The following is a 19,937-nucleotide window of genomic DNA, read 5'->3' on the forward strand; positions in this document are numbered from 1 at the left end:
TTACACTGTAGGTCACAGCCTTATTCTAAAATGTATTAAATCATTTTTTCCCCTCCGTCAATCTACACACAATACCCCATAATGCATGCAAAAACCAGTAAAAAAAATAATATGGTCTGATGAAACCAAGATTGAACACTTTGGCCTGAATGCCAAGCGTCACATCTGGAGGAAACCTTTCTGGCTTGTGATGCATTTCTAAAAACCTGTTTTTGCTTTGTCATTATGGCGTAATGTGTGTAGATTGACGGAGGGTAAAAAACGATTTAATACATTTTAGAATAAGGCTTTATTTAACGTAACATAATGTGGAAAAAGTCAAGATGTCTGAATACTTTCTGAATGCACTGTAAATCATCTGCTGGCTAGATGAGATATTGGGTACTGGGTAAGGATGAGTATAATGTTGTTAGAAGAAAAGCAAGATCTCTCATTAAAGAGGTTGAACAATACATTTCCTAATGGTCTAAAGCGATGCATGGGTAATCAGGACAATGTTTAACAAGGTATTGGACTAAGCTGTGATGAGATTAATAATAAATTCTGATTTTACTTTCATAGCCAAATGCAATTCGCAAGCTCTCTGCATAGATGATATCCCTTTGTTTCTCTCCGCCTCTCTCTACTGTCTTCTATTTCTTGTCCCTGCGTGGGTGTCCATGTTCTGCTGATGCCCCACAGATTATTATTCTGTGTGAAGTTCTAATTGGTGCAGAGGCATAATGCCGTCACATGAGGGTAATCAAGTTGACTTCATTTGGACCCGTCGTTAAGACACTGCTATTAACCTTCTGTGTTGTCCTGACAACCAGGGAACAATCACAGTGAGTCAATTAAACAGGGCTGGTAGAGAGACTGATAAACAGAGAGGAAATCTAGTTTGACAAGAACTGACAGTGGAACAGAGGTGTCCATTCACAAATGTTATATCTATTATTATCCTGGAGTGGGGAGGGTAATCCTTCTGCATATTTATAAACAGTATGAGCATGGCGACATACTGTGCTAGAGTGAGGAGAATGAGTACAGTCTATGCATCATGTGCATACGAATGTGAAGGCTTGTAGGTAGAGTAAGTGGAGTTGTCAAGATAGAGGCATAGCTTTTTATTGGCTTTCTTTTCATATGATACCACTTCCTCTATCTGGGAAGGATAAGAAAGTGTACTAAAACGTGATACTAAACAATGTTTACTATCATGGCATCAGAGTTCAAATTAAAGGTTGAGATTGTCGTAGCACTGTAGTGTGTGTGCGCAAACATACATGTATCCGTGTGTGTGTGTGTGCATATCTCTCTGTCAGCAACATACCATCCACATGACAACATTAATGGCGAGGACCGTGGGCACCCCTCCAAAGGGCAGACCTTGCAGGACACTGCTGCGGGAGTGGGAGCGGTAGCACCTCTCTGCTGCAGTGATGTTGTCCTCCCCCAGAGAGTCCAGGAAGCCCAGCACATCCAGCTCCATATCCCTCTCATCCAGAGGGGGCGCCCCCGTCACAAACAGCTTAGAGTCCGCCATGAGTGAGTCTCGGCCTACGTCTCAGGGGCTGAAGTCATACAACCACAACTGAGAAGAGAGAAACAGTAAAGTGATTAGTATTGACAAGGTATGCCATTTTAAAAGAAGGAAACAACAAATAAGCATTTAGCTTGACGGTGAACACCATGTGTATCCTGTACATACAACTAATAAAAATACTAATAAAATAGGACAACAGTGTGGATTCCCTAAGGGCCACTCTCAGCCTTTGTCTGTACATGCACAAAGAGGATCCCTCCAATGCCTTCAGGCCCAAGTGACATGGCATTGACCTTGGTCTGTGTGCCTACACACAACACATTTTATCTGGAGGTCACAAAGGACCCGGTGAAAACTAATAGCTTCCATTAATCCAATGAGATAATGTTTGGCATGTGCTTCCTTCATGTCGCCATAGTAGTTTGTCCTTTCCATTCACCCCAATACAAAGGCCTATTTGTTAGTCTGATTCCAGAGCACCCCCCCCCCCCCCACACACACACACACATTAAACAAGTGACTCCTGAAACTGTAACCTAACACCCTCTGTAGTCATTTCTATCCTTGGGGATATTGCAGTAAGTGTGCATATCCAATAGCCTGGATGTCTTACTAAACAGCACAGCCATCATCTGAAGTAGCTTCCCAGTGATAAAAACAGACAACCTGTCAAAAGGCCGTAGGCTGTCATCATACCGAGGCTTATTATTGTTCCTCTCTGAGAAAACTATGCCGAAAATCAAACATTCTGGTTATAGTTGATCTTAAAAACTAGGATAGGTTTAACGTGTGCCTCCGCTATTTTTCACCCCATCAACAGTCAATCATGACATTTATGACTGGTGAAGCACCCACCGAGTGGTAATCAAGCGATAATGATATTCCCTGGTCTTGTCAGCAGGCCATGGCGGAGTGATGCCAGTCCTAGTATCACAAGCGTTTGGCTTTCCCCATGAGCTGAGTATGAGGAAGTCATGAAGGTCTATTAAAAAGCCATGGATGGCCTCTATAAAGCCGTGTGAAAGCAGAGCAGCAGTGGACTGGAGTTCCATGTGGAGATAACGAGCGGCCGTCAATCTTCACTGGCCCACAGACAGACAGGAAGTGGACAGGTCACATAGCCTGGCTGCTGTGAACAATTCAGTGGGGTAGCCTACAGATACAGCTTCATTCTCAACAGAAAGACTTGTTAAAGAACCGCAAATCATGAGCAGGAGATGAATAGTTTGACCACAGGAGCAGGAAAATATTGATTAGAGTATGCACCACAACACTGCTTCCAATAAATGCAGTGAAGTACACTAAATTGGTATTATAAAAATGAAGCAATTCATGATACTACGTAGCTTAGAGGCTTTTCACTGTGTACTCAACTGATCCATGAGCAGCTTGCTGAGGTACAGAGTTTATTGACGGTATCTGTGGATTTCCCCGGGTATGGATGAGAACACAGATAAGCACATCACTCACGCTGCTGTGGCCTCGGTCAGGGTCTGAGCAAGCTAACTGCAGCTACGTACACTCCCAAGCTCTCTGACCAATCAATACAAGACCAATCTCTTAGCTCTACAGTATTTGAATACACTTTTCACCATACAAATGGCCACAGTAAAGTCAATATCATCATCTGAGCCCCATCTGAACCTTGCTGTACTGCAAACTAATACTTAGACATGAGTAGGAGACATGTTTAACAAGGTTATGCTTTCATTTTGAGGTTCCTCAGACCTCGAGTCAGTTATTTGCAGCAGTAAAAAGGCAGAGAGAGCGAGAAAAACGCTATTAGGCATCCAAACTGTCAAAACATTAATGGACTGCACTTTGGTGTGATATGACTGCGTCAATGACGTCACTTCCTGTGAATCCCGGACACTTTACGTTATGCGATGTCAGAGTACACCATGGGGCGCTCGCTGTGCAGATGAGCTGGAGCAACAAGCAGATATTTCCTGCAAGCATCAGTGGGCGAGCTGATGAACTGCTAGCAGATGCAAAAATCAGACTGGGACATGGCTACATGAATGGAGATTTGAAAATTACATTAAAAGCTATAAGACCACTAGGCATATACTTCACACTGGGCGCACTCATGTAGAGAGCTATCTGTGAAGAGATTGTTTCAGATCATTGTGCAGCATCTGTCTGCCACTCAGAGCATCTGGGTTTCTCTGAGGACAACACTGGGAGGGAAGTTCCCATGGATACAGGACCAAATCAGACCCAACACGGTGTCTCTGAGGAGATGCGTTTCTACACTAGTGATCGAGTTTGCCCTCCTCACTGTCCCAGCATGTCATTTTCATTATCTGTTAAATGAGTGTTCACTTCCAATAAGAGTTCTAACCACTTAACTACAGTACAGCCGTGCACAGTAAAAAAATAAGCTTCCCACAGACTTGAAGCAAAAGCTCTCTTCCAACAAGCAATACTGCCAGAGACACAGTAATGTGATATCAGAAAGGGCTATCCAACAATGAACACTGCTGTTTATGCAAACACAAACAAGATGATGGAATAACACACAAATGCCCAACCTATCAGTAGCCAAAAGCACTAGAGAGAATTGCATGACATGTATTAAAATTATACACTGCTCAAAAAAATAAAGGGAACACTTAAACAACACAAGTGAACCAGGGAACATTTACATAGATAGAAACATTACCCCAGGTGAAGTGTCAGAGGCCATCAAAATGGGAAATCTCCTGGTAATGATGGATTCCCAGTGGAATTTTATAGACACCGTCTTCCCAAATTACTAAAGCCTATGTTACTTATGCTCACAGCAGCCCTAGAGAAAGATTTACTTCCCCAGTTACTACGTTTGGCTACAATCCCCCAACTTAAAAAGAAAGATAGGATCCATTGTCATGAGGATCCTTCTGCAAATTATCACTTTTGAACGCCAAGAGTGTGCCAAGCTGTCATCAAGGCAAAGGGTGGCTACTTTTCAGAATCTCAAATACAAAATATATTTTGATTTGTTTAACACTTTTCTGGTTACAACATGATTCCATGTGCTATTTCATAGTTTTGATATCTTCACTATTATTCTACAATGTAGAAAATAGTAAATGAATAAAGACAAAAAAAATAAATAAAGAACACTTAAACAACACAACGTAACTCCAAGTCAATCACACTTCTGTGAAATCAAACTGTCCACTTAGGAAGCAACACTGATTGACAATAAAATTCACATGCTGTTGTGCAAATGGAATAGACAAAAGGTGGAAATTATAGGCAATTAGCAAGACACCCCCAAAAAAGGAGTGATTCTGCAGGTGGTGACCACAGACCACTTCTCAGTTCCTATGCTTCCTGGCTGATGTTTTGGTCACTTTTGAATGCTGGCGGTGCTCTCACTCTAGTGGTAGCATGAGACTGAGTCTACAACCCACACAAGTGGCTCAGGTAGTGCAGTTCATCCAGGATGGCACATCAATGCGAGCTGTGGCAAAAAGGTTTGCTGTGTCTCAGCGTAGTGTCCAGAGCATGGAATCACTCCTTTTTTGGGGGTGTCTTGCTAATTGCCTATAATTTCCACTTTTTGTCTATTCCATTTGCACAACAGCATGTGACATTTATTGTAAATCAGTGTTGCTTCATAAGTGGACAGTTTGATTTCACAGAAGTGTGATTGACTTGGAGTTACATTGTGTTGTTTAAGTGTTCTTTATTTTTTTGAGCAGTGTATTTTCTATTACTTTAGTGTATAATGGTGATGCTCTATCATACTAGTTATAGATGAAATGATAAGGATCGAGAGGATGGTGAATATTACATAAATTAAATATAACCAATAAGCATAACCAATAAGCATTCCCTAAAGACAGTAGCTGTGACTGCATCACTTGGTGAGCAAACTAAACTGAACGCTCGTGCACAGGGAGAGATATACAATAGAGGTATACAATACACAGGGAAACAGCCCGACAATCTAAGGTAGAGATACTCACTCTCCAACAAATAAGAGCTTAACATACTGTAGTTCAGACAGACCTGCATCGGCTCACTGAGATGTCCCTCCCCTTCCTCCATAGCCACTCCTTGCTAGCTATAGCATCCCTCCTGAGTCTTTCATCATCAGAGGGCTGGATCCTGCTCCTGATGTGAAGTGTGACTCCTCTACTGTACAGAAGCGCCACACTGCAGGCAGGATGCTGCAGGCTACCCACTGTGTCAGGTCATGGGTCACTCAGCAGAATACGCTACATTGTTTTGTACAGTACTATACCCCACCCCTCACAAAGTCTCTCTATGTCACACACACATTTCCTCACAAATTAACAAACACCCACACACACTCACTTATAATTCCCACCTCCAAAACGTCAGCCTGGTTAAAAAAAAGGAAATCAAGTATAATGTACAAACATTTTCCTATAAGTCCTTCCGATTCTGTTGCCTGCTGTGGGAATATTAGAGCCTTGAGTGTTCTGGTCGTTCCTCTGATCCTCATTCCTGAATAAGAACAACGAGCCAATGCAGCAGATTAGAATCTGGATTTTGGCTCTGGCTATAAAAGTGCCTCTGTGCCATGACTGGCTGGCAGGCAGTACTAGGAACAGAGGCTCCACTGGCCGGAGCATCAAACAGTGGATGGGCAAAGAGCTGATCCTGAAACCTCAGTTTAAGGCGAGGAGGCAATTTAAAAAAGAGCAACGCTAGCTCAGACCGGCTAATCTGCTCAATGCACCAGAAAAACAGCAGAAGTGGATGTGCGCGCGCGCGCTCAACTGAGGCTTTGCTGCCATGATGCTCAGAAAAATACTTTATACAAACAAACCCTGAAAAGGTAAATCTGGGTAACACTAAACCTGCAATGCAAACAGTTCAATGGGTCTGCTTCTACCCATTACTCACAACCAGTTCAGTCAAATCATTCTCTGAAATCCATTATCTGCATCTCTGACCAACAGCTGTGTCATTCCAATTAGAGTACCCCTTCAATAGGTTATTGTGAAACGCAATCAAGCCAGCAAACAGCACATTATGTTACAAAGGCCAACTGAGGTAAGCCTAGTCCATGTTTGTACCTCAGGATACTGATTGAAAGTAATTTTCAGTTGGAGTGGGTTGTAATCATGACTGGTTTTCTGATCAATGTTTCTGCCAGTGCATGAGAGTAACATACTAATGGTTACATACACACAATGATGCAAATATTTGGATAGTTAGGTTAATATAATAGTTTGTTTAAAATGTTTACATGCTTTGTAAGAAGTACGATTTCCCTAATAATCTTGTCTACTGATGGGACTTTTGATAAATCAAAATAAACTTGGTTAAGTTTGGTTATATAAAGTTTGTGTGTGGAAACAATTTATAAGACACAACCTTTCAGTCGCGCATAAGAGGGAAGCTTGCGCTATCCGGTGCTGGCACATGCGCAGATCAAATACACAACTGGAACACCGATTAAGCTGTTTATACGTCCTAATAAATCAAAACATTGCTCAGAAAACCAGATAAGCAGAGTAAGGTGTTTACATGACCAATGCCACACTCGGCATTCTGCCATAAATCAGTTTAATATCGAATTATTCGGTATGATGCAGTATCTGACATTGCCTACCGTATTAAATGCAGATTAAAATAAAGAGAAGGATTCATAGACAGTAAAACCTTCTGTCAGACCCAGATTCATTAACGCAACCTGCTTCAGCGAGCAGATGTCACCAGGGGAAGAGAGTCCTGCCATGGCAGAGAAATTAAACATTAAGTGTGAACTTTAAAATTGACTCAACCACCTTCGTCACCGACAACTGTCTGTCACTCTGGGATAAAGGACACTCTCCGAGGGCTTGCAATTAGCATAAATAAAACAATAGCAGATCCAGAGATGCTGTGCCTTCTTGCCCTGCCACTGTTTGTTTATGTTGGGGGGAGTTGTTTCCTTTTCCTTGAGAAACGCTACAGCTGGGAAAAGAGGTATATATATATATATATATATAAAGATATATATATATATACATAAATATACATAAATATACATATATATATACATTATATATATAAAGAGGTATATATGTAGCTTATCGACCATGAGAATGGGAGATATCTATATATATATATATCTATATATATATATATATATATATATATATATATATATATATATATCTCCCATTCTCATGGTCGATAAGCTACAATCACTGAGGTGTAGTCAAAATGGGATGTGTCTTTGGCCATGAATACACTAGAATTAATAAAAGAGAAAGATGAGGAATGTTCAGAATTTGGTTATAAACCTCAATTTACGATTCTGATAGAAAATGCTGAGGACATTTATCATGTAAAAAAAGACCTTCAAATAGCCACTCTTAAAAAGCCCCTCTCAATTAACTGTATTTCTAGTCCATTGAACTATCAACCAGCCAGTGACATCCTGCTGACATGGGCATGCCGTCAGACCATAGGACTCCCCACTCCCATCCTCCCCACAGGCTACAGAAATGTTCTGAAGCACCCTAATTGAAATGAAAGAGTGATTTTGAAGCACACACCAAAAGACTCCTGGGGGTGGTTTCTGACGTCGCTCACTTTCCACAGGTCAGAGTAAAGCCCTTCGATAATCCTCTCAAATTAAAGAATTGAGATGAGTGAATATTGCCATAGCAAAGCAACGGAGCAGCAGAGCTCCGATAACAGAAGGATGTGATATACGCATGACCAGCATCACACACAAAGACTGAATCTAGCCCTAATAGCTCCTATTATGTTAATGGTCATTAGTTTGCAATTGAATTTAAAGCCATAAGACTATCTTTCTACTAATACTGTAGGTTCTATTGGAAAAGGCAAAAGGCTGTTATAAAGCTAGTTTTTATGTCAGGTTTATTTTTGTATCACAGTTGGTTTAGGCCTGAGCAGTTCTGGTTGTCTGCAGACCACAGGCTACTGAGGAACGTCCATCGAGACGGGGAAGACGGGGAGTCCTTAAGAGGCCCAGCCTGGAGGAGGCAAATGGGATACAATCTGCTGTTCCACCTGTTCTAAAGTGGGGGGGGGGCGGGGGCTTTCTCCTTATTTACTACCTTCTCACTCTCTCATACACAAATGCACACACACTCAGAATGGCTGCTGAAAGGACTTTTCTGGCCAAGGCAGCCTCTTACTGAAGGCTGGGTGATCCATAACGTGACTCGAGTGATGACTGCACACACTGGCCTTGTTCAGCAAACTGAACACCTGTTTCCTGTTTGCACTGAACATGCTCAGTAGGCTCCCTAAGGAGCACTGTCACTGTGTGTATACCCAGCCTGCTGTATAGACTATGCCATTGATAATTATGGCCACTCAACAACTCACATATCCCCCATGTAACAGGCAGACAGATGAATTACATGAATGAAGCCAATTCGAGGCACTCAGTAAAACCCACAAATCACAGGCTTCTCTCCGGGCTCCTGGGCTGTCTGACTGCATCTCTGTGAGTGGAGCAGAGTCCCACAGTTCAGAACTAGACCAAGCCCCAATGAGGCCTAAACAAGACTGAGGAAGAGGGGTCAATCCAATACAGACAGCATAGCCCTAGGCAGTGGGGAGTCATGGATTGGGAATTATGTGACCTGTGAGAGGGTAATATAAGTATCATTCCAAAGGCAAATGTGAGGTAGATACATGACACTGTCGGTACATGTCTATGAGGAAAAGGGATATATTTGATGAGAGGAAGTTTGAGTAAAAATAGGGGATTTACGAGAAACACATTTCTGGTTTGTAGGGTTATACTATACACCTCCCCTCTGTCAGTAATCATGCTAACTGTGAGTTGGGTTGTGATGGAAGGAGTCCCTGAGGACCCACGTTGAATAGTATGGATGCACCGATATGACTTTTTCGGCCGATACCCAATATTTTCCTTGCCAAAAAACAAAACCTATATTAAACATTTTTAAGCATTCTAGTACAGTTAAATAGTTAACACATACACACAGCGGTCTAAGGCACTGCATCTCAGTGCAAGAGGCATCACTACAGTCCTGGTTCGAATCCAGGCTGTATCACATCTGGCCGTGATTGGGAGTCCCATAAGATGGCGCACAATTGGCCCAGCGTCTGCTCACGTCTGCTGCAGACGCAATTGATGAGCTCATCTCTCAAGTCAGTTGTTCGAATGGCACTAGGAGTGTGTTCATGTTTCCAAGTTACAAACATGTTCTCAAATGCCATTGAAATGGCAGCAGCGGTATGAGAACCAGCACATTCTTGAGCATGCAATACGGCTTTCCTCAGTACGTAATCCTCGTCGAACCACTGTGCTGTCAGACTCAGCATGCTCATGGGGCTGACATCGCTGGTCCAAATGTCAGTCTTGAAGATAATAGCAGTGACGCCCATAGCAAGTAGCTCATGGATGTATGTTTCAACAATAATGTGTAACTCAAGTAGGGCAACATCTGAAAAATAGTGTGTAACGGGGCTTGACCAGTTGGTGAAAACCAACATCATCCACAATAGAGGAAGGTTGATTGTCAAGGGCAATGAATTCCATTATCTTGGCGTTAATGGATTTTGCCTTGGAGTTGTCTCGCTGAAATTCTTACTCTTATATATGACTGCTCGACTTGAACTTGTTTAGTTGTTGGAAGTGTTCCCTTAGTAGGTTTCTGTTTTTGTTCTGTGTAGCGCTGTATTTTTCATGGCGTAATTACGTCATCTACTTACGTTAGGTATGCACGTCAGTTTTGACATCGCTGTTAAACTAGACATCCGCCGATGCCGATCTTGGCATTTTTAGCTAATATCAGCCGATTTCAATATGCTCACCGATATATCATGCATTCCTATTGAATAGCATGAAACGTCACAGGGAAGCTATATCGTAATTAGGGTTGCACATTTTTTGGGGAATATTCAGAGGTGGAAACTTTCCATGGAATTAACGGAAATATATGCAAATTAATATTAATACCATTTAAAATGTAGATTTTTTTGCATTGGAAATATATACCATATATGGAGACTGAAACATAAACCTTTTACCTTATCATAAGTAGACAATTGCAAATTATTAAATCCCTCCAATAGAAACAAATATCTATTTAGTTACAAATCGAACTTTAATTAAATGAGTTGACTCTTGAACAACAAAAGGGAATATTGAATGATCCCAATGACCCATCGCATCTCCCAGAAATGTTTCCAACATACATGATAGTCTAGAAACTAAAGCTTTGGTTATCTTCCATGTCTTCTCCCTGGACCTCCTCAATGTCCAACTCTTGAATATCAGATGCTAAGGCCTCATCTTCACTGTCACTTTCCAACCTTGTTAAAGATGGCTGTTGTCAGGCTCAAAAAGCCTCAAATTTGCCCGGATGGCCATCAATTTCTCAACCCTTGTATTGGTCAGCCTGTTGCGTGCTTTGGTGTGCGTGTTCCCAAACAAGGACCAGTTGCACTCTGAGGTGGCTGATGTTGGTGGGATTTGGAGGATGATGGAGGCAACAGGGGAAAGAGCCTCAGATCCACAAAGTACCTTCCACCAGGTGGCTGATGAGATATGTTGGCACGACTGCCATATTGCATCTCCATCCCAAAGCCCTTGCTTGGAAGTGTACTTCGCCAGACTGCTAAGAACCTTGCCCTCATCCAGGCCTAAGTGGCGAGACACGGTAGTGATGACACCATAGGTGTTGAATTCTGCACCAGACAGGATGCTCTTGCCAGCATACTTGGGGTCCAACATGTACACTGCGGCGTGTATGGGCTTCAAGCAGAAGTCTTCACGCTTTTTGATGCATTTCAGAACTGCAGTTTCCTCTGCTTGGAGCAACAGTGAAGTGGGCAGGGCAGTTCGGTTTTCTTCTCTTACATCTGCAAGCAGAGTTTGAACATCAGATAGTGCCATCCTGTCTCCCTCAATCCATGCAATGGCTACTGCTATAGGTTTCAGAAGTTTCAGGCTGCGTACCACTCTCTCCAAAAACACATCATCCAGAAGGATCCTGTTGATGGGGCTGTCCATATCGGCAGACTGTGATATGGCCATTTCTTGGAGAGACTCCTTCCCCTCCAGGAGACTGTTGTCATCATGTTTGACACCACCCTAGGGGTGTTGTTGGGCAGCTTCAATGTGGTGCTCTTATTCTTCTTACTTTGCTGCTATAACTTACTGACCCTTAACATACCTAACCATTTCCTTGGCTCTCTTGTAGATTGTATCCATTGTTTTCAGTGCCATGTCCTTGAGGAGCAGATTCAATGCATGAGCAGCACAGCCAACGGGTGTGATGTCAGGGTAGGACTCCTCCACTTTACATCAAGCAGCCTTCATGTTCGCAGCATTGTCTGTCACCAGTGCAAATACTTTCTGTGGTCCTAGGTCATTGATGACTGCCTTCAGCACATCTGCAATGTAGAGACCGGGGTGTCTGCTTTCTCTTGTGTCTGTGCTCTTGTAGAACACTGGTTGAGGGGTAGAGATGTAGTTCATTATTCCTTGCCCACGAACATTCGACCACCCATCAGAGATGATTGTAATACAGTCTGCTTTCTCTATGATTTGCTTGATCTTCACTTGAACTCTGTTGAACTCTGCATCCAGCAAATGAGTAGATAAAGCATGTCTGGTTGGAGGGGGTGTATGCTGGGCGAAGAACATTCAGAAATCTCTTCCAATACACATTGCCTGTGAGCAGAGGTGAACCAGTTGTATACACAGCTCGAGCAAGACATTCATCAGTATTTCTCTGACTACGTTCCTCCATTGAGTAAAAAAAAATCTGATTCCAGGCGGACCATGAGCTGTTGCTATCGATAAGGTGTCTGATTCATCATTTTCACCTCAAATAGAAGTAGAGGGACTTTTGTCAGAGGTTGCTTGTTGTGAGCGCTGAGGGAACTTTATGCACTTGGCCAGATGATTCTGCATCTTTTGTTGCATTCTTCACATATGATTTGGCATAGTATTTGCAAATGTACACAGCTTTTCCTTCTACATTAGCTGCAGTGAAATGTCTCCACACAGATTCCCCGTGGCATTTTCCTGTAAAAGATTATAATTTTTTGGGGTAAAAAAAACAATACAATTCCTTGTACAGATAAATAGTTAACTTCTTACGGCTGAAATCCCGTTAACGGGATCGATTTCACAACAGCCAGTGAAAGTGCAGGGCGCCAAATTCAAACAGAAATCTCATCATTAAAATTCCTCAAACATACAAGTATTATACACCAGTTTAAAGATAAACTTGTAAATCCCACCACAGTGTCCGATTTCAAAGAGGCTTTACGACGAAAGCACACCATCTGATTATGTTAGGTCAGCGCCTACTCACAGAAAAACAGCCATTTTCCAGCCAAAGAGCAGAGTCACAAAAAGCAGAAATAGGACTTCATGTTACACATTACATGCATGTTTTGTTCGATAAAGTACATATTTATATCCAAAAATTTCAGTTTACATTGGCGCGTTATGTTCAGTAATGTTTTGCCTCAAACATCCGGTGATTTTGCAGAGAGCCACATCAATTTACAGGAATACTCATCATAAATGTTGATGAAAATACAAGTGTTATGCATGGAATTAAAGACATACTTCTCCTTAATGCAACCGCTGTATCAGATTTTAAAAAAACTTTATGGCAAAAGCACACCATGCAATAATCTGAGTACAGCACTCAGGCACCAAAACAAGCCATACAGATACCCGCCATGTTGGAGTCAACAAAAGTCAGAAATAGCATTACAAATATTCACTTACCTTTGATGATCTTCATCGGAATGCACTCCCAGGAATCCCAGTTCCACAATAAATGTTTTTGTTCGATAAAGTTCATCATTTATTTCCAAATACCTCCTTTTCGTTCACGCGTTTAGTCCAGTAATCCAAATGCACAACACGCGAGCACTAAGTCCAGACGAAAAGTCAAAAAAGTTATATTACAGTTCGTAGAAACATGTCAAACGATGTATAGAATCAATCTTTAGGATGTTTTTACCATAAATCTTAAATAATGTTTCAAACGTACCATTCCTTTGTCTTTAGAAATGAAAAGAAACAGAGCCCGCTCTCACGGCCGCGCGCCTGACTTACCTCATGGCATTCTGCTAGACCCCTTAGTCAAACAGCTCTTATTCGCTCCCCATTCACAGTAGAAGCCTGAAACAAGGTTCTAAAGACTGTTGACATCTAGTGGAAGCCTTAGGAAGTGCAATCGGACCAAATTTACACTGCATCTTGGATAGGCAAAGACTTGAAAACCTACAAACCTCAGATTTCCCACTTCCTGGTTGGATTTTTTCTCAGGTTGCTTTCTGCCATATGAGTTATGTTATACTCACAGACATCATTCAAACTGTTTTAGAAACTTCAGAGTGTTTTCTATCCAAATCTACTAACAATATGCATATCTTGCTTCTGGGCCTGAGTAGCAGGCAGTTTACTCTGGGCACGCTTTTCATCCGAATGTGAAAATAGAACCCCCAGCCATAAGAAGTTAAGCAGTTAGATTAAACAATTCCTTTGTAAGATAAATGTTTTAAAATGAAACATGTATGGAAACAGGGGAATTAACACTCCTCAGTTAGCAGGCTCAAGCAAGCTAAAACCCACATGGTAGCAAAAACTAACTAGCAGAAATTGATAACAAGTTTGAAATGATCTAAACACTTTGCTGTAGGCTACCATTTACTGGTTAACAAAAAAAATAATGTCATAAAATATTCACCCCACCCAGTAAAATAATCAAAACTTATCAGAAAGCATGTAGTCCTTGTCTCAGACAGTGTAGTAGTGTGGGCTCAAAAGCATCTCATTAGTGTGCAAGATCTTGAGAATCAGCTGTACATGTGATGGAAGAATGCACTGCAAATGCAGAGGGTTGCAATTCCATGGAATTGGGGATAGTTTAACCAATATATGTCACAAGACCTAGAATTGCCTTGTGTATCCCACAAAAAAGGTTCACTGTTATAAGCTAACTTTTTTGATGAATTTAAGCAAAATTCCCAGGCTTAACTTCCCATGGAAAATCTCTGCAAAAATTCCTAACGGTAATACAAAAAAAAAAGAGCAGAGGAGGACGTAACACAATCACACGATGTTTGTGAAAAATATTTGATTTCCACAGATTGAACAGGTAATGGGGGAGGGTTTGGGGGCTTTCAAAATATGACTGGAAGAGACGGAGTCACAGTAATAAACTCAGCAAAAAAAACAAAAAGTCCCCTTTTCAGGACCCTGTCTTTCAAAGATAAGATAACTTCACAGATCTTCATTGTAAGGGGTTTAAACACTTTTTCCCATGCTTGTTCAATGAGCCATAAACAATTAATGAACATGCACCTGTCTGTCTTAACGACCGTTCCAAACAACTTACAGATGGTAGGCAATTAAGGTCACAGTTATGAAAACTTAGGACACTAAAGAAGCCTTTCTACTGACTCTGAAAAACATCAAAAGAAAGGATGCCCAGGGTCCCTGCTCATCTGCGTGAACATGCCTTAGGCATGCTGCAAGGAGGCATGAGGACTGCAGATGAGGCCAGGGCAATAAATTGCAATGTCCGTACTGTGAGACGCCTAAGACAGCGCTACAGGGAGACAAGACGGACAGCACGTCTTCTTCGCAGTGGCAGACCACATGTAACACCTGCACAGGATCGGTACATCCGAACATCACACCTGCGGGACAGGTACAGGATGGCAACAACTGCCCGAGTTACACCAGGAACGCACAATCCCTCCATCAGTGCTCAGACTGTCCGCAATAGGCTGAGAGAGGCTGGACTGAGGGCTTGTAGGCCTGTTGTAAGGCAGGTCCTCACCAGACATCACCGGCAACAACGTTGCCTATGGGAACAAACCAACCGTTGCTGGACCAGACAGGACTGGCAAAAAGTGATCTTCACTGACGAGTCGCGGTTGCGTCTCACCAGGGGTGATGGTCAGATTCACGTTTATTGTCAAAGGAATGAGCGTTACACCGAGGCCTGTACTCTGGAGCGGGACTGATTTGGAGGTGGAGGGTCTGTCATGGTCTGGGGAGGTGTGTCACAGCATCATCAGACTGAGCTTGTTGTCATTGCAGGCAATCTCAACGCTGTGCGTTACAGGGAAGACATCCTCCTCCCTCATGTGGTACACTTCCTGCAGGCTCATCCTGCCATGACCCTCCAGTATGACAATGCCACCAGCCATACTGCTTGTTCTGTGCAAGATTTCCTGCAAGACAGGAATGTCAGTGTTCTGGCATGGCCAGCGAAGAGTCCGGATCTCAATCCCATTGAGCACATCTGGGGCCTGTTGGATCGGAGGGTGAGGGCTAAGGCCATTCCCCCCAGAAATGTCCGGGAACTTGCAGGTGCCTTGGTGGAAGAGTGGGGTAACATCTCACAGCAAGAACTGGCAAATCTGATGCAGTCCATGAGGAGGAGAAACACTGCAGTACTTAATGCAGCTGGTGGCCACACCAGATACTGACTGTTACTTTTGATCCCCCCCTTTGTTCAGGGATACATTATTCCATTTCTGTTAGTCACATGTCTGTGGAACTTCTTCAGTTCATATCTCAGTTGTTGAATCTTATCTTCAAACAAATATTTACACATGTTAAGTTTGCTGAAAATAAACGCAGTTGACAGTGAGAGGACTTTTCTTTTTTTCTGAGTTTACATCTCAGCATATCACATTTGATGCATTCTAGAACACTATCTCTATATATAGGCCTATATACAGTGCATTCGGAAAATATTCAGACCGCTTCACTTTTTCCACATTTTGAAAGTTACAGCCTTATTCTAAAATGGAAGAAATTGCCCCCCCCCCCACATCAATCTACACACAATACCCCATAATGGCAAAACAAAAACAGGTTTTTAGAGGTTTTTGCTAATTTATTACAAATAAACTGAAATATCACATTTACATAAGTATTCAGACCCTTTACTCAGTACTTTGTTGAAGCACCTTTGGCAGCGATTACAGCCTCAAGTCTTCCTTGGGTATGACGCTACAAGCTTGGCACACCTGTATTTGGGGAGTTTCTCCAATTCTTCTCTGCAGATCCTCTCAAGCTCTGTCAGGTTGGATGGGGAGCGTCGCTGCACAGCTATTTTCAGGTCTCTCCAGAGATGTTCGTTTGGGTTCAAGTCTGGGCCACTCAAGGACATTCAGAGACTTGTCCCGAAGCCACTCCTGCGTTGTCTTGGCTGTGTGCTTAGGGTTATTGTCCTGTTGGAAGGTGAATCTTGGTGCCAGTCTGAGGTCCTGAGTGCTCTGGAGCAGGTTTTCATCAAGGATCTCTGTTCACCTTTCCCTCGATCCTGACTAGTCGCCCAGTCTCCCAGTCTCTGATGCTGCCACCACCATGCTTCACCATAGGGATGGTGCCAGGTTTCCTCCAGACGTGACGCTTTGCATTCAGGCCAAAGAGTTCGATCTTGGTTTCTCATGGTCAGAGTCCTTTAGGTGCCTTTTGGTAAACTCCAAGCGGGCTGTCATCTGCCTTTTACTGAGGAGTGGTTTTCGTCTGGCCACTCTACTATAAATGCCTGATTGGTGGAGTGCTGCAGAAATGTCTATCTCCACAGAGGAACTCTAGAGCTCTGTCAGAGTGACCATCGGGTTCTTGGTCACCTCTCTGAGTAAGGCCCTTCTCCCCTGATTACTCAGTTTGGCCGGGTGGCCAGCTCGAGGAAGAGTCTTGGTGGTTCCAAACTTCTTCCATTTAAGAATGATGGAGGCCACTGTGTTCTTGGGGACCTTCAATGCTGCAGACATTTTTTGGTACCCTTCCCCAGATCTGTGCCTCGACAAAACCCTTCCTTGGAGCTCTACGGACAATTCTTTCAACCTCATGGCTTGGTTTTTGCTCTGACATGCACTGTCAACTGTGGGACCTTATATAGACAGGTGTGTGCCTTTCCAAATCATGTCCAATCAATTGAATTTACCACAGGTGGACTCCAATCAAGTTGTAGAAACATCTCAAGGATGCTCAATGGAAACAGGATGCACCTGAGCTCAATTTCAAGTCTCATAGCCTAGGGTCTGAATACTTATGTAAATAAAGTATCTGTGTTTTATTTTTAATACATTTGCAAACATTTCTAAAAACCTGTTTTTGCTTTGTCGTTATGGGGTATTGTGTGTAGATTGAGGATTTCTTTTTAAATCCATTTTAGAATAAGGCTCTAACGAAACAAAATTTGGAAAAAGTCAAGGGGTCAGAATACTTTCCAAATGCAGGGGGCGGCAGGTAGCGTAGTGGTTAGAACACTGGGCCAGTACCTGAAAGGTTGCTAGAACGAATCCCTGAGCTGACAAGGTAAAAATCTGTCGTTCTGCCCCTTAATAACAAGGCAGTTAACCCACTGTTTCTAGGCTGTTATTGTAAACAATCATTTGTTTTTAACCGACTTGCCTAGTTAAATAAATCACAGTAAATTAAGAACGGGGCTAATAATGGCTGCTAATACTGGCTTCTCAATGCCTCGTGTGTGACTGCAAGCATAAAATAATTTAAGGTGGAGTAGCAATTAGCATGTTGCTTTGGGGATTGGTAATGTTTGAGTTTACATCCCACTGGTGATTGCAGTAACACACTGATATGGCAATCTAAACCACATTTATCAGACATCTTAGAAGAAGAAGCTGATGTAACCGTTGCTGGTTTTATTTAATTAGGTTATAGCCTTCAACCTAAATGTATTCAAAGTGATCCGAGAGTAAAAGGCTGTGCATGGGCACTAATCAACACAATGCCGGCGACGGTATAGTGAGGGGTGTGTCTGTCAGTAGTGTAAATCTCTGCAATGTACCTTCAGTGTCGCACTAACCGACTGACTCCTGCACAATATTACATTATCCTGACGTACAGGCACGCATCGTAACTAAATAGGTCCTTTATGAAAAAAAGTTGTTTCCTAACAGACCGAGAGACTACAACAAGTTCTTCAAATGAACCAATAGCCTACATATTGATTGATGTCTTCATCAATTCTCCAGTGCTGCATATCAAACCTTTTAGGGAAATGTGGATTATTCTGGCATGCATGAGGAGACAGGGTTTTCGATTTCCTCTGTGATTCCGTTGGTTTTATTAGCAGTTCACTGCTGTAGGCTACTATCAGGCTACAATCAAAACAGTCAATCCGTCCACTTTTTAAAAGCTGTATAACTTAACCAAAACCAGCCACCGCTCGCAAATAGAATTAGTTTGCACAAAAGCAAAAATTGATTTAAACGCCCAATGAATATGTGGCTTACCTCTCAAATGCTCCTTATCGCTAGCGTCCGGTCGGGATGGATGCTGCATTGCTGCTGCTCATTTTGCATCAGTTCCAAGAAACAAGAGCAGGAACTCCCACCTGCTCAGGGGTTGGCTAACGAGCCGCCTGTAAATTAGACACCAGTCCAAGATAAGGGAACTAAATTAGACACCAGTCCAAGATAAGGGAACAAACGTGGTTTAGCATAGACAATTGACCATATGTTATTGTTTTGACTGCATTTCTATATTGAGTATTATTATTTATCCTTTATTTAACTAGGCAAGTCAGTTAAGAACAAATGTTTATTTACAGTTTGAACAGTGGGTTAACTGCCTTGTTCAGGGGCAGAACGACAGATTCTTACCTTGTCAGCGCGGGGATTCGATCTAGCAAACTTTCGGTTTAACCACTAGGCTACATGCCGCCCCATTATAGGCTATGATCTGATCTGGATCGGCAATGACAGTTCACTTTTTTCATACTTAATATGAAATTGTGCAATGGCGGGTCTATTAGCCTACACATGTTTTAATTTGACATAATGACATTGAGCTGCGTTTAAGAAGTCGGTTTTAATTCATATGGAGCAATATCATATTCGTGTAGCCTATTATTGTAAGCTAAAGCTACTGTATATATGTGTGTTTGGAAAGTTAAAGTTTTACAAGTAGATGCATCTGTTAATGCTTAGACCACTGCCACACGCAGGGAGTTTGAAGAAGCATCATCGCCACCTGTTGGAGAATAATTTTGACAAACATGCGCTTTGCGACTTGTGCAGACAAAAAACTGTGTGTAGCCTAGAGAAGATGGCCATGGCTAGAAATACTACAGCTTTTGTCAAATTAAATAAAATTATATTTGTCACATGCGCCGAATACAACAGGTGTAGTAGACCTTACCGTGAAATGCTTACTTACAAGCCCTTAACCAACAATGCAGTTTAATAAATAGAGTTAAGAAAATATTTACTAAATAAACTAAAGTATATATATTTTTTTATAAAATCAAAATGTAACAAGAAAAGTACATAACAGCGAGGCTATATACAGGGTCAATGTGTCGAGTCAATGTGCGGGGGTACAGGTTAGGTAATTTGTAATGTGACTATGGATAGATCGAAAGGGAAAGTTCACCCTGGCTCTACCACTGCACATGTATAGTCATTACTACATTAACAACATTAC

The 19,937-nt window shown here is 42.2% G+C and overlaps 1 protein-coding gene across 5 annotated transcripts in view; it reads right to left on the reverse strand.

Annotated features, from left to right (window-relative positions):
* LOC129811689 (calcium permeable stress-gated cation channel 1-like) overlaps window positions 1-19,937 on the reverse strand; it is a 41,470-nt gene that overhangs the window by 20,120 nt on the left and 1,413 nt on the right. For 2 of the 5 annotated variants that reach the window (XM_055863202.1, XM_055863203.1), the window contains exons 2-3: window positions 18,746-18,873; window positions 1,313-1,573 (exon numbers count right to left, since the gene is read on the reverse strand). In XM_055863202.1, coding sequence (XP_055719177.1) covers window positions 1,313-1,525 — 213 coding nt within the window. In that variant the 5' untranslated portion in view covers window positions 1,526-1,573; window positions 18,746-18,873. The other 3 variants (XM_055863204.1, XM_055863205.1, XM_055863206.1) reach the window with 3 other exon arrangements.

This window comes from Salvelinus fontinalis, chromosome 15, assembly GCF_029448725.1.
Source record: "Salvelinus fontinalis isolate EN_2023a chromosome 15, ASM2944872v1, whole genome shotgun sequence".
In the NCBI taxonomy this organism is placed as follows: Eukaryota; Metazoa; Chordata; class Actinopteri; order Salmoniformes; family Salmonidae; genus Salvelinus; species Salvelinus fontinalis.